Below are 12,050 nucleotides of genomic sequence, written 5' to 3' on the forward strand. Positions count from 1 at the left end.
TGACTCCCAATAGCCTCAATTGCCTGGAAGTATTAAACAATGACTTCAAATTAATGAAAATTGCATCAGATGCTTGAAAAAGTTGAAACTGCTTTCAAGTAATTCCTAGAGAAAAATTGACGCTTTTAGTGACTCCCAATGGCCTCAATTGCCTGGACGTATCAAAAAACGACTTCAATTAAGTGAAAATTGCATCAGATGCTTGAAAAAGTTGACATTGACTGCTTGGAATTTAAGTAACTAGTCCAGGCAGTTGAAACTGCTTCTAAGCAATTTTCTGAGAGAAATTGACGCTTTTAGTGACTCCCAATGGCCTCAATTGCCTGGACGTATCAAAAAATGACTTTAATTAAGTCAAAATTGCATCAGATGCTTTGAAAAGTTGACTTTAACTGCTTTGAACTCGAGTGACTATTCTAGACAATTGAAACTACTTTGAAACCACTCACTAGAGAAAAATGATGCTTTCAACAGCCTGGAAAAGTGACTGTAAATTCTGGAAATTAAGAGATGGTCCCTGTAAGACGTTGAAGCATTTAACTCCTTGGACGTACCAAAAAAACGACTTCAGTGAAGTCGAAATTGCATGAAATGCTTGGAAAAGTTGACTCTAACTATTTAAAACTCAAGTGATTATTTTAGGCAGTTAAAACTGCTTTTTTAAAAAATCAAATTCCCTGAGGGAAATTGATGCTTTCAAATTATTGAGAGCGCCAGAAAATGACTTCTAATAGTCGCAGTTGCGCTATTGACGCTTTCAACTGCCTGGAAATATCGGAAAATGACTTCTATTAGTTTTAACTGCCCGGATTTATGAAAAAATTACCTTAATTAAGTGAAAATTGCATCAGATGCTTTGGAAAACTAACTGTCATTACTTAGAACTTAAGTGACTATTCCAGGCAGTTGAAACTACTTCCGAACAATTTCCTGGAAGAAATTGACGCTTTCAAGTTATTAGAAGCACCAGAAAATTACTTCCAATAGCTGTAGTTGCCTGGACGTATTAAAAAATTACTTCAATCAAGTCAAAATTGCATCAGATGCTTTGAAAAGTTGACTTTAACTGCTTGGAACTCAACTGCTTATTGCAGGCAGTTGAAACTGATTCCAAGCAGTTTTTTGGTGGAACTTGATGCTTTCAGGTACTTGTAGGGGACGAAATATGACATAATTATCCTGAGGGCAGAAATTGTTCTTCAAACTGATCACTCACTTTTAAGTCCAATATCTGAAAAACTAGTGGGAATATTTTGATGAAATAAAAAGCTTAATACTCAGAAGACTCTTCTTGATAAATATTCTTCAGGACTTAAATTAATCTAGAAAATTTTCCAAAATATTGGGAATTTTAGAGTTACATCTGAGGGCAAAAATTGTCCTTTAAACTGATCACTCACTTTTAAGTTCAATATCTGAAAAACTAGTGGGAATATTTTGATGAAACAAAAAGCTTAATACTCAGAAGACTCTTCTTGATAAATATTCCTCAGGATTTAAATTAATCTAGAAAATTTTCCAAAATATTGGGAATTTTAGAGTTACATCTGAGGGCAAAAATTGTCCTTTAAACTGACCACTCACTTCTAAGTCCAATATCTAAAAAACTAGTGGGAATATTTTGATGAAACAAAAAGCTTAATACTCAGAAGACTCTTCTTGATAATTGTTCCTTAGGATTTAAATTAATCCAGGAAATTTTCCAAAATATTTAAAATTTTAAACAGTGACATCTGAGGGCAAAGACTGTTCTTTAAAGTGACCACTCACTTCTAAGTCAAATATCTGAGAAACTACTGGGATTATTTTGATGAAACAAGAAGCTTAATACTCAGAAGACTCTTCTTAACAAATGTTCCTCAAAATTTAAATTAATCCAGAAAACTTTCCAAAATATTGGAAATTTTAGACAGTGACATCTGAGGGCAGAGACTGTCCTTTAAACTGACCACTCACTTCTAAGTCGAATATCTGAAAAACTACTGGGAATATTTTGATGAAACAAAAAGCCTAATACTCAGAAGACTCTTCTTAACAAATGTTTCTCAAGATTCAAATTAATCGATAAAATTTTCCAAAATTTTGGGAATTTTAGACAGTGACATCTGAGGGCAGAGATTGTTCTTCAAGCAGACCACTCACTTCTTATTCAACTCCTGTCCTTCAATTGCCTGGACATAGCAAAAAGTATCTGCAATTAAGTCACAATTGCATTAAATGCTTGAAAATGTTCACATTAACTGAAAAGTATTCAAGTGACTATTCCAGGGAGTTCAAACGACTTCCAAATAGTTCCCTGGAAAGAAACTGACGCTTTCGAATGCTTGAAAGTTGCAAAAAATGATTCCCGATAGTCTGAACTGCCTGGAAAAGTGACTTTAACTTCTGTAAATATTCCATGAAATTCCCTATAACACATTCCATTCAAAACCAAGAGTCCTCACGTAAATAACTGGTTGCAAGTTTGTTTATAAGTTTGACCTCTTGGTTATGAATACCTCACCAAGTTTATCCAATGAACATGAACCGTTCGATTTTTAGACGGTAAAACTCTCCTTCGAATTCCCGTTTTATGGACGATACATACAAAATGTGACCATAGCCACCGGTGGATTCCTCTACACAGGGAACTACGTGCACTCCTGGTTAGCTGCAACGCAGTACATTGCTCCATTAATGGCGAATTTTGATACTGGGATCTCCAATGACAGCGTCGTGAGATACGTGGACAATGGTAAGTCGTTTATATTAAATTAATTGTCGATGTGAAGAGTGTGGTTCTGGCATAAAAGTGTTCCTGAGTCAGGTGCAAGTGGTGTTAGAAACAAGAAGAGCGAGACTGTAGGAAGTGAGAACGAGGTAGTAAACAAGAAGAATGAGATATAAAACAAGGCAAGACGCACCGAGAGCTGACCAAAAGACTGTGAGAGAATTAGAAGCAAATAATAATATTAATCAATAAATAATTGGTATTTAGAACAATTAATCTATATACAAAATAGTCTTAAAATGTAACACTGTGGTAGGAATGAAACGCGAAATCTATATAAAATTATATCAAATTTAAATAAACAAACTGTGTTATTAGATTGGATATTTACGACGAAATCGTCCCTTATTGATGCATAATAATTTAAAAAACAGTGATTTTGCTGAAAAATTTCTTACTGGGTACATGTGCAGGGTGGGTGGGGGGAGAAGGATATTTTTAATAAAAAATAAGCAAATTATTATTAATTTTCTGTAACCTGAAAAAGGGAATTATTCAATAAATTTAATTTTTTCCTCTCGTTTTTCTATATTATTTTCTGCAGAATTTTTTTTTTTTTTAAATAGCATTACCCTTACCTCAACAATTTTTCCTCATTTTCTCGAAAACTATAGGGAATATTGAAAATTTTCTTGGAGCATTGGAATCCTGATCAAAAATAGAACAAATCATATAGAATAACATTTAGTCGTAAGCCTCAAAATAAAAAAATTATGAAGGATTTTTGTATAATTGGAAAAATTTTGGGTAAAAAATGAAAAAAAAAAATTTTTTTTGAAAAAATTAATTTTTTTTTATAAACGGGTAAATTACTTAAAAAGCTTCAAAAAAGTCCCATAAAACTTTCTTGAAAAATGTACCAGAAAAAAGTTATACCAAAAAAGGCTTCCTCAAAAAATGCAAAGGGAAATTGTTCATAATTTCAGTTTTCATTTTTTTTCTGGAAAACTATTGGATGGAGAAAAAAACTGTTTTAACAAAAAATGTTTGAATTGTCAATATGCATCATACGCAATAGAAAAATAATTTTTAAGTTCAACAATTTTCCAGAAAATTGAGGAAAACCTCGAAACAGTTTTTTTCTTATTTTCTCGAAAACTATAGGGAATATTGAAAATTTTCTTGGAGGATTGGAATCCCGATCAAAAATAGAACAAATCATATAGAATAACATTTAGTCGTTAACCTCAAAATAAAGAAGTTATGAAGGATTTTTGAATAACTGAAAAAATTTTGGAATAACTGATTATTTTTTTTTTTAAATTTTATTTTTTTTATAAACGGATAAATTACTCAAAAAGCTTCAAAAAAGTCCTATAAAACTTTTTTGAAAAATGTACCAGAAAAAAGTTATACCCAAAGAGCCTTCCTCAAAAATTCCAAAGGGGTACCCATGGAAAATTGTTCATAATTTTAGTTTTTATTTTTTTTCTGGAAAAAAATTGGATGCAGAAAAAAACTGTTTAAACAAAAGTTGTTTGGATTATCAATGCGCATCATATGTAATAGAAGAATTATTTTTAGATCTAACAGTTTTCTAGAAAATTGAGGAAAACCTCGAAACAGTTTTTCTTATTTTCTCGAAAACTATAGGGAATATTGAAAATTTTCTTGGAGCATTGGAATCCTGATCAAAAATAGAACAAATCATATAGAATAATATTTAGTCGTAAACCTCAAAATAAAGAAGTTATGAAGGATTTTGGAATAATTGGAAAAATGTTGGGTAAAAAATTTGAAAAAAAAAATTTTTTTGAAAAAAGTTATTTATTTTTTATAAATGGATAAATTACTCAAAAGCCTTCAAAAAAGTCTTATAAAACTTTTTTGAAAAATGTACCAGAAAAAAGTTATACCCAAAAAGGCTTCCTCAAAAAATGCAAAGGGGTACCCATGGGAAATTGTTCATAATTTCAGTTTTTATTTTTTTTTCTGGAAAACTATTGGATGTAGGAAAAAACTGTTTAAACAAAAGTTGTTTGGATTGTCAATGCGCATCATATACGATAAAAGAATAATTTTTAGATCCAACAGTTTTCCATAAAATTGATGAAAACCTCGAAACAGTTTTTTCTTATTTTCTCGAAAACTATAGGGAATATTGAAAATTTTCTTGGAGCATTGGAATCCCGATCAAAAATAGAACAAATTATATAGAATAACATTTAGTCGTAAACCTCAAAATAAAGAAGTTATGAAGAATTTTTGAATAATTGGAAAAATTTTGGGTAAAAAATTAGAAAAAAATTTTTTTTTGAAAAAAGTTATTTATTTTTTATAAATGAATAAATTACTCAAAAACCTTCAAAAAAGTCTTATAAAATTTTTTTGAAAAATGTACCAGAAAAAAGTTATACCCAAAAAGCCTTCCTCAAAAAATCCAAAGGGATACCCATAGGAAATTGTTCATAATTTTAGTTTTTATTTTTTTTCCGGAAAACTATTGGATGTAGGAAAAAACTGTTTAAACAAAAGTTGTTTGGATTATCAATGCGTATCAGATGCAATAGAAGAATTATTTTTAGATCCAACAATTTTCCAGAAAATTGAGGAAAACCACAAAATAGTTTTGCCTCATTTTCTAGAAAACTATTGGGAATATTGAATACTTTTTTGGTGCATTGGAATTCTGATTAAAAATTGAATAAATCATATGAAATAACATTTAGTCGTAAACCTCAGAATAAAGAACCTATATAAAGGATTTTTAAATAAATGGAAATATTTGAAAAAAAAAATTTTTTTTTAAATAATTTTTTTTTATAAAAGGTTAAATTACTCAAAAACCTTCAAAAAAGGCTCATAAAACTTTTTTGAAAAATGTACCAAAAACAAGCTATACTCAATTTTCCAAAGTTTCCCTTAAAAATTCCAAAATTAAAATATTTCTTACTGGGAAAATGTGTGGGGTGGGTGGGGGGGCAAGGGTATTATTGATAAAAATTAAGCAATTTTTTATTAATTTTCTATAACCTGAAAAAGGGAATTATTCAATAAATTAAATTTTTTCCTCTTATTTTTCTATATTACTTTCTGCAAAAAAAGAGATTTTTTTAATATCATTACCCTTACCCCCCCACCCACCCCACACCTTTATCCAGTAATAAATTATTCTGCAAAATCATTGTTTTTCCAATTAATATGCATATCTAATGACACAATTTGTTAATTTAAATTTGACATAATTATATATTTATAATATACATAAATATTTAATACAAAAACAGTGTTATTGGATGAGATATTATGGACGAAATCATTTATTGTTCACGCACACAATTTTGAAAAATAGCGATTTTGCAGAAGAATTTCTCACTGGTAAGCTGTGCGGGGTGGGCGGGGGGCTAAGGATAATTTTATTTAAAAAAGAAAAACATGTACAACAATAACAGAACACAATTTCCTTAGAGGCAAAAATTAAGGAATTTTTAATCAAATAACAAGAACAAAATCCACAAGTTCTTGAAGCTTGAAACCTTTGAAACCTTCGAACCTTGAAGCTTGGGCAAAAGTGAGAGAAAGGTTCTATTTATTAATAAACTGTCATAAAAATGTTGAATAATGTACTTCACCCAAGGGAACACTAGAGCGAAAATGACGCAGTACACTCTTAATTAACTCGTAGTCAGTAAACAGATCAGGAAGAAACATTCAGGCCAACGAAGGAACTGTGAGTCACAAGCTATGTCCCGAGATGTCGCGACATGTACATATTTCTGTTACCATTTTTAACACACTCAATAAATCAATTTAATCTTTATGTTACAGGAACCTCGTTCACGGTTGAGTGGGACAGGGTAGACCTGCAGGACAAACCTGGCAGCGTGTTCACATTCCAAGTGACCCTAAACAAGAACGGCGACATCATTTTCGTCTATAAAAACGTCTCGATCCCCATTAAGAACATCGACGACAAGTTTCACCCAGTAAAAATCGGTTTGTCTGACGCATACATCTTAGATCGAACAGTGTTTTGTAAGTTGATCAAATATTTCATTCATTCAAGTCTTCTTATTAATTGTCATCATCAGACGTCAGACGTAAAACCATTTACGAGTACCATCGGGTCAGCTTCAATAAGGAGGAGATCAGAAACTGGACAGCGATTTACCTGAAGGCCTTGCCGACCTGTCTGGACCTCCTTAACTGTTCTTCTTGCTTGACCAATCAACTTGGATTAAACGTATGCAAAATCCCTCCCTCTGTGTTGAATCCCCATAATTAAAACTCACTCTTTCTAGTGTTCCTGGTGTCCCAGTTTGAACCAATGCTCTACAGGTACAGATCGCAACAGACAGCTGTGGTTGGACAAGAACTGTCCCTTGCGTAACGTGTCTTCGCCAGAGCATTGTGCCAATCTGCGTTATTTTGAGAAGTTTGGCTACGAATCTACTAATCAAACGTTAAACGACGAGGTGGAGGGAGTGAGCAAATATGGTGACGAGGATTACATGGGAACCCTAGCTAGTAGAAGGAGGGATGCTCCCCTAGGAACCTCCGGGTGTATCGCCATCATTTTCGTGATGTTAATGGTCATTGGGTCTGGAATATCATGGATGGCCTACGCTTATAGGAACCCCCACACTACTAGCGGTCAGATTTTGATAAGGGTAAGGGATTTATAGGTTAAGTTTGATTAGGTTTAACACCCTTAAAAATTTGAAATTATTAAAACACTTGAATTAGAGGTTGTCGTTTAAATACCTAGATGGTGCTGGCTGACACGTCTGAAGTTAGTGGCAACAACTTGACATGCGCTAAGTGGTTTTCATTTTTAGTCCTGATAATTGGGTAAAAAAGTACCGATAAGTTACCCAAGCAACGTATCGTATAATATTATCAAATACAAAACGTCTTCCTAAGTTAAAAATTCCTGGACTTATCGTAAGTCATCGGGACTCGCCTCCATGGACCTTAATGGGCAGACATTTTGCCTCATAAGTCCAAAAGTTCTTAAGAGATTTTAAAATAGTCTTCAGCATTCGCTGGACCAATGTTCTACTTTTAATTTAAGATACAAAGCGTCTTTCTAGGTTAAGAATCCCTGGACTTATCCTAAGTCATCGAGACTCACCTCCATGGACCATAATGTCTCTTATATAACATGGACAGACATTTTGCCTCATAAGTTTGAAAATAGTTGAGATATTTTAAAATAGTTTTTAACATTCGCTGGGCAAGTGTTTCAGCTTCCATTTAGGGTACAAAGCATCTTTCAAGGTTAAGAAATACTGGACTTATCCTAAGTCATCGAGACTCACCTTAATGGACCCAAATGTCTCTTATATAACATGGGCAGACTTTTTGCCTCATAAGTTCGAGAGTAGTTAAGAGATTGTAAATAGTCTTTAGCATTCGCTGGACCAATGGTACACCTTCAATTTAAGATACAAAGCGTCTTTTTAAGTTAAGAATTCTTGGACTTATCATTAGTCATCGGGACCCACCTCCATGGACCCTAATGTCTCTTATATAACATGGGCAGACATTTTGCCTCATAAGTTCGAAAATAGTTGAGATATTTTAAAATAGTTTTTAACATTCGTTGGGCAAGTGTTCTAGCTTCAATTTAAGATACAAAGCGTTTTCCTAGGTTAAGAATCCCTGGACTTATCCTAAGTCATTGAGACTCACCTCCATGGACCATAATGTCTCTTATATAACATGGGCAGACATTTTGCCTCATAAGTTTGAAATTAGTTGAGATATTTTAAAACAGTTTTTTAACATTCGCTGGGCAAGTGTTCCAGCTTCAATTTAAGGTACAAAACGTCTTTTTAAGTTAAGAATTCCTGGACTTATACTAAGTCATCGAGACTCACCTCCATGGACCATAATGTCTCTTATATAACATGGGCAGACATTTTGCCTCATAAGTTTGAAATTAGTTGAGATATTTTAAAATAGTTTTTAACATTCGCTGGGCAAGTGTTCCAGCTTCAATTTAAGGTACAAAATGTCTTTCTAAGTTAAGAATTCCTCGACTTATTGTAAGTCATCGGGACTCACCTCCAAGGACCCTAATGTCTCTTAAGTGACATGAGCAGACATTTTGCCTCATAAGTCCAAAAGTTCTTAAGAGATTTTAAAATAGTTTTCAGCATTCGCTGGACCAATATTCCACCTTCAATTTAAGGTACAAAACGTCTCGTTACGTTGTTAAAGTCTGGACTTATCCTTAGTTATACATCAAGTACATTTTGTAGTTTTGGCATTCAGTTATGATGAAAACAAAGGTTGGCTCTGTACATATGACCATGAATTTCGTGGAGGTGTGACACGCACGGGGCTCACGTGGCCCTGCAAGAAAGAGTGGTCCATAAGACTGCCCATTTTTTCTGTAGAGGCAACTGTAGACTTGATTTTATTGATCGATTTCTTTTTTTATAGTATCGACCCAGTCAATGGCGATGGAGGAGGGGCGAAGCTAGATACACAGCAGCTACGATTCACATGTGATAATTTCATGTTTTTAGGCTAACTGAAGTACTTCATACCATAGGTAATATTGCATTCCATTTCTAGAAAAATAGACGTAGTGGTACTCTCATAGATTTTAATTAAATACGAATACAACACATTTTTTTATGATTTAGACTAGTATATAAATAGGTGAACATATCTGTACCGCCTAGTTGTTTGACGATTGTAAATACAAAGTATTTCATAATTTTTAATTGTATGTCTTTTAGCAAATATTTCTCTCTGCCGTTTAATTGTATGTTAAAGACGTTTCTCATATTGATAAATAATAAGTAAATAATGTACTGTGATAAGTTATATATAGGTAAGAAGCTTAGATAAATTAGATTATCATTTTTTGTATATATAGGTATTATATATAAATAAATACGTATTATAAAGAAAAGAACACCGCAAGTTTTTCTTTCCACCTACTGTAAAAATGCTGCTAATGCAAGAACTACTCACCTTGTCTCGACCTTCGAGTGACCTTGAAATATGACTGCGAGGTCAAACTCACTTGCACCAAGTTTTCTTCAATTTTTCTTCGACCCTATCACCTTGTCTCGACCTTCTAGTGACCTTGAAAATTAACTGCGAGGTCAAACTCTAGTGCACCAATTTTTCTTCGACCCTGTCACCTTGTGTCGACCTTCTAGTGACCTTGAAAATTATCCGCGAGGTCAAACTCACTTGCAACAATTTTTCTTCGACCCTGTCACCTTGTGTCGACCTTGTAGTGACCTTGAAAATTAACCGCGAGGCCAAACTCACCTGCACCAAGTTTTCTTATTACCTGTCACTTTGTCTCGACCTTCTAGTGACCTTGAAAATTAACTGCGAGGTCAAACTCATGTGTAACAAGTTTTCTTCGATCCTATCACCTTGTCTCGACCTTCGAGTGACCTTGAGAATTGTCCGCGAGGTCAAACTCACTTGCACCAATTTTTCTAACAACTACTCACCTTGTCTCGACCTTCTAGTGACCTTGAAAATTATCCGCGAGGTCAAACTCACTTGCACTTATTTTCTACGAACTACTTACCTTGTCTCGACCTTCTAGTGACCTTGAAAATTATCCGCGAGGTAAAACTCACTTGCACCAATTTTTCTAACAACCACTTACCTTGATTCGACCTTCAAGTGACCTTGAAAATACCTTTTAAGGTCAAATTTACTTAGTACATTAGGCTGTCTTCTTCTGTCCCAACTTAGGCGTCCATTTGATGGTACTTCCTAAGTACCATCATTATTTGGCTTCTTCTCCCTCTTTAATGTTATAAAATTTGCATATGACCACTCGACCACCGAAGACGAGAGAAAGAAGAAGGAGAATCGGAAAAGGAATGAACAAAGAAAACACAAAACAGAGATAGAGAAACGCAAGGGTTACGCCGAAGACGCCTCAAAGGAGAACTACAGCATGTGGGTACCACCGACCGATCAAACCGGAGACGGTCGTACCAGTTTGAACGAAAAATTCGGTTATTAATTAATTAATTGATTAAAGAAACAACAAAATCAAGTTTATTAAGATGTTATTATTATTATTTAATGTCCACTTAACTATATAGAATTAAAGCGTTCTATTCCTAACAGTCTATACTATAATAAATGGTACTTACTAAATTTCACATAGGAAATTTTTATTTATCCCCTTCTCCTCCTTACAAAAGAATATGGGGTAAGTATACATAATAATAATATTTTTGTTTAACCCATTATATTAACTAAGGAAAATGTGCAATAACTTTTTTGTTATTGAAGATAGAGGTTTCATTTAAAGAACGACATGTGCACCCAGTAAAGGGGCATATTTTATGTAATTAATGTAATTACAAAAAACTTAGATCTCTGAAGATGATTTTCCTATATGAAACAATTTTTTAGGTGCAAAATTAACTGAGCTGCAGCAGTTTTGGTTTGTACCACCTTCTACTAATATCGGAAATTTAAATATTTCACTTTTTCTCAAAAATCGTCAATTTTTCAGCGTTTTCGGTGAGGGCATAAAAGATGTTCTATGATTAGGGGTACATGTCAGTTTTTAAATAACAACTTTGCCTTATATAGCAAAAAAGTTATGCAAAATTTTGCAACTAATAAAATACATGTTAATGGTAAAAAACCGAAATTTCGATTTTTCTCAAAAACCGTAAACTTTTCAGTTTTTGATAGTTACGTACAAGGTGCCCCTTCACAAGGATGACTTAACAGTTTTTAAATGAAAGCTCTATCTTTAATAACAAAAAAGTTATGCAAAATTTTCGATCTAATAAAGTACATGTTAATTGTAAAAAACCGAAATTTCGATTTTTCTTAAAAACCCTAAACTTTTTAGTTTTTGATAGTTACGTACAAGGTGCCCCTTCACAAGGAGCACTTGACAGTTTTTAAATGAAAGCTCTATCTTTAATAACAAGAAAGTTATGAAAAATTTTCGATCTAAAAAAGTACATGTTAATGGTAAAAAACCGAAATTTCGATTTTTCTCAAAAACCGTAAACTTTTTAGTTTTTGATAGTTACGTGCAAGGTGCCCCTTCATAAGGATGACTTGACAGTTTTTAATTTTAATGTATAATTTTAAACAGTTTAAATGAAAGCTCTATCTCTAATACAAAAAAAGTTATGCAAAATTTTCGATCTAATATAGTACATGTTAATGGTAAAAAACCGAAATTTCGATTTTTCTCAAAAACCGTAAACTTTTTAGTTTTTGATAGTTACGTGCAAGGTGCCCCTTCATAGGGATGACTTGACAGTTTTTAAATGAAAGCTCTATCTCTAATACCAAAAAAGTTATGCAAAATTTTCGA

General features: G+C 33.0%; 1 protein-coding gene across 1 annotated transcript in view; it reads left to right on the forward strand.

Moving 5' to 3' along the window:
• Positions 1–9,641, forward strand: part of LOC126749635 (plexin domain-containing protein 2) — a 41,499-nt gene extending 31,858 nt beyond the window's left edge. Inside the window, exons 4-8 of the mRNA XM_050459334.1 lie at positions 2,542–2,734; positions 6,539–6,745; positions 6,802–6,953; positions 7,012–7,380; positions 9,161–9,641. Of these exons, the coding sequence (XP_050315291.1) occupies positions 2,542–2,734; positions 6,539–6,745; positions 6,802–6,953; positions 7,012–7,380; positions 9,161–9,229 (990 nt within the window). The 3' untranslated portion in view covers positions 9,230–9,641. The remainder of the gene's footprint in view (positions 1–2,541; positions 2,735–6,538; positions 6,746–6,801; positions 6,954–7,011; positions 7,381–9,160) is intronic.
• Positions 9,642–12,050: the final 2,409 nt, after the last annotated feature.

The sequence above is a fragment of the Anthonomus grandis genome, unplaced genomic scaffold (genome assembly GCF_022605725.1).
Source record: "Anthonomus grandis grandis unplaced genomic scaffold, icAntGran1.3 ctg00000400.1, whole genome shotgun sequence".
Classification (NCBI taxonomy): domain Eukaryota; kingdom Metazoa; phylum Arthropoda; class Insecta; order Coleoptera; family Curculionidae; genus Anthonomus; species Anthonomus grandis.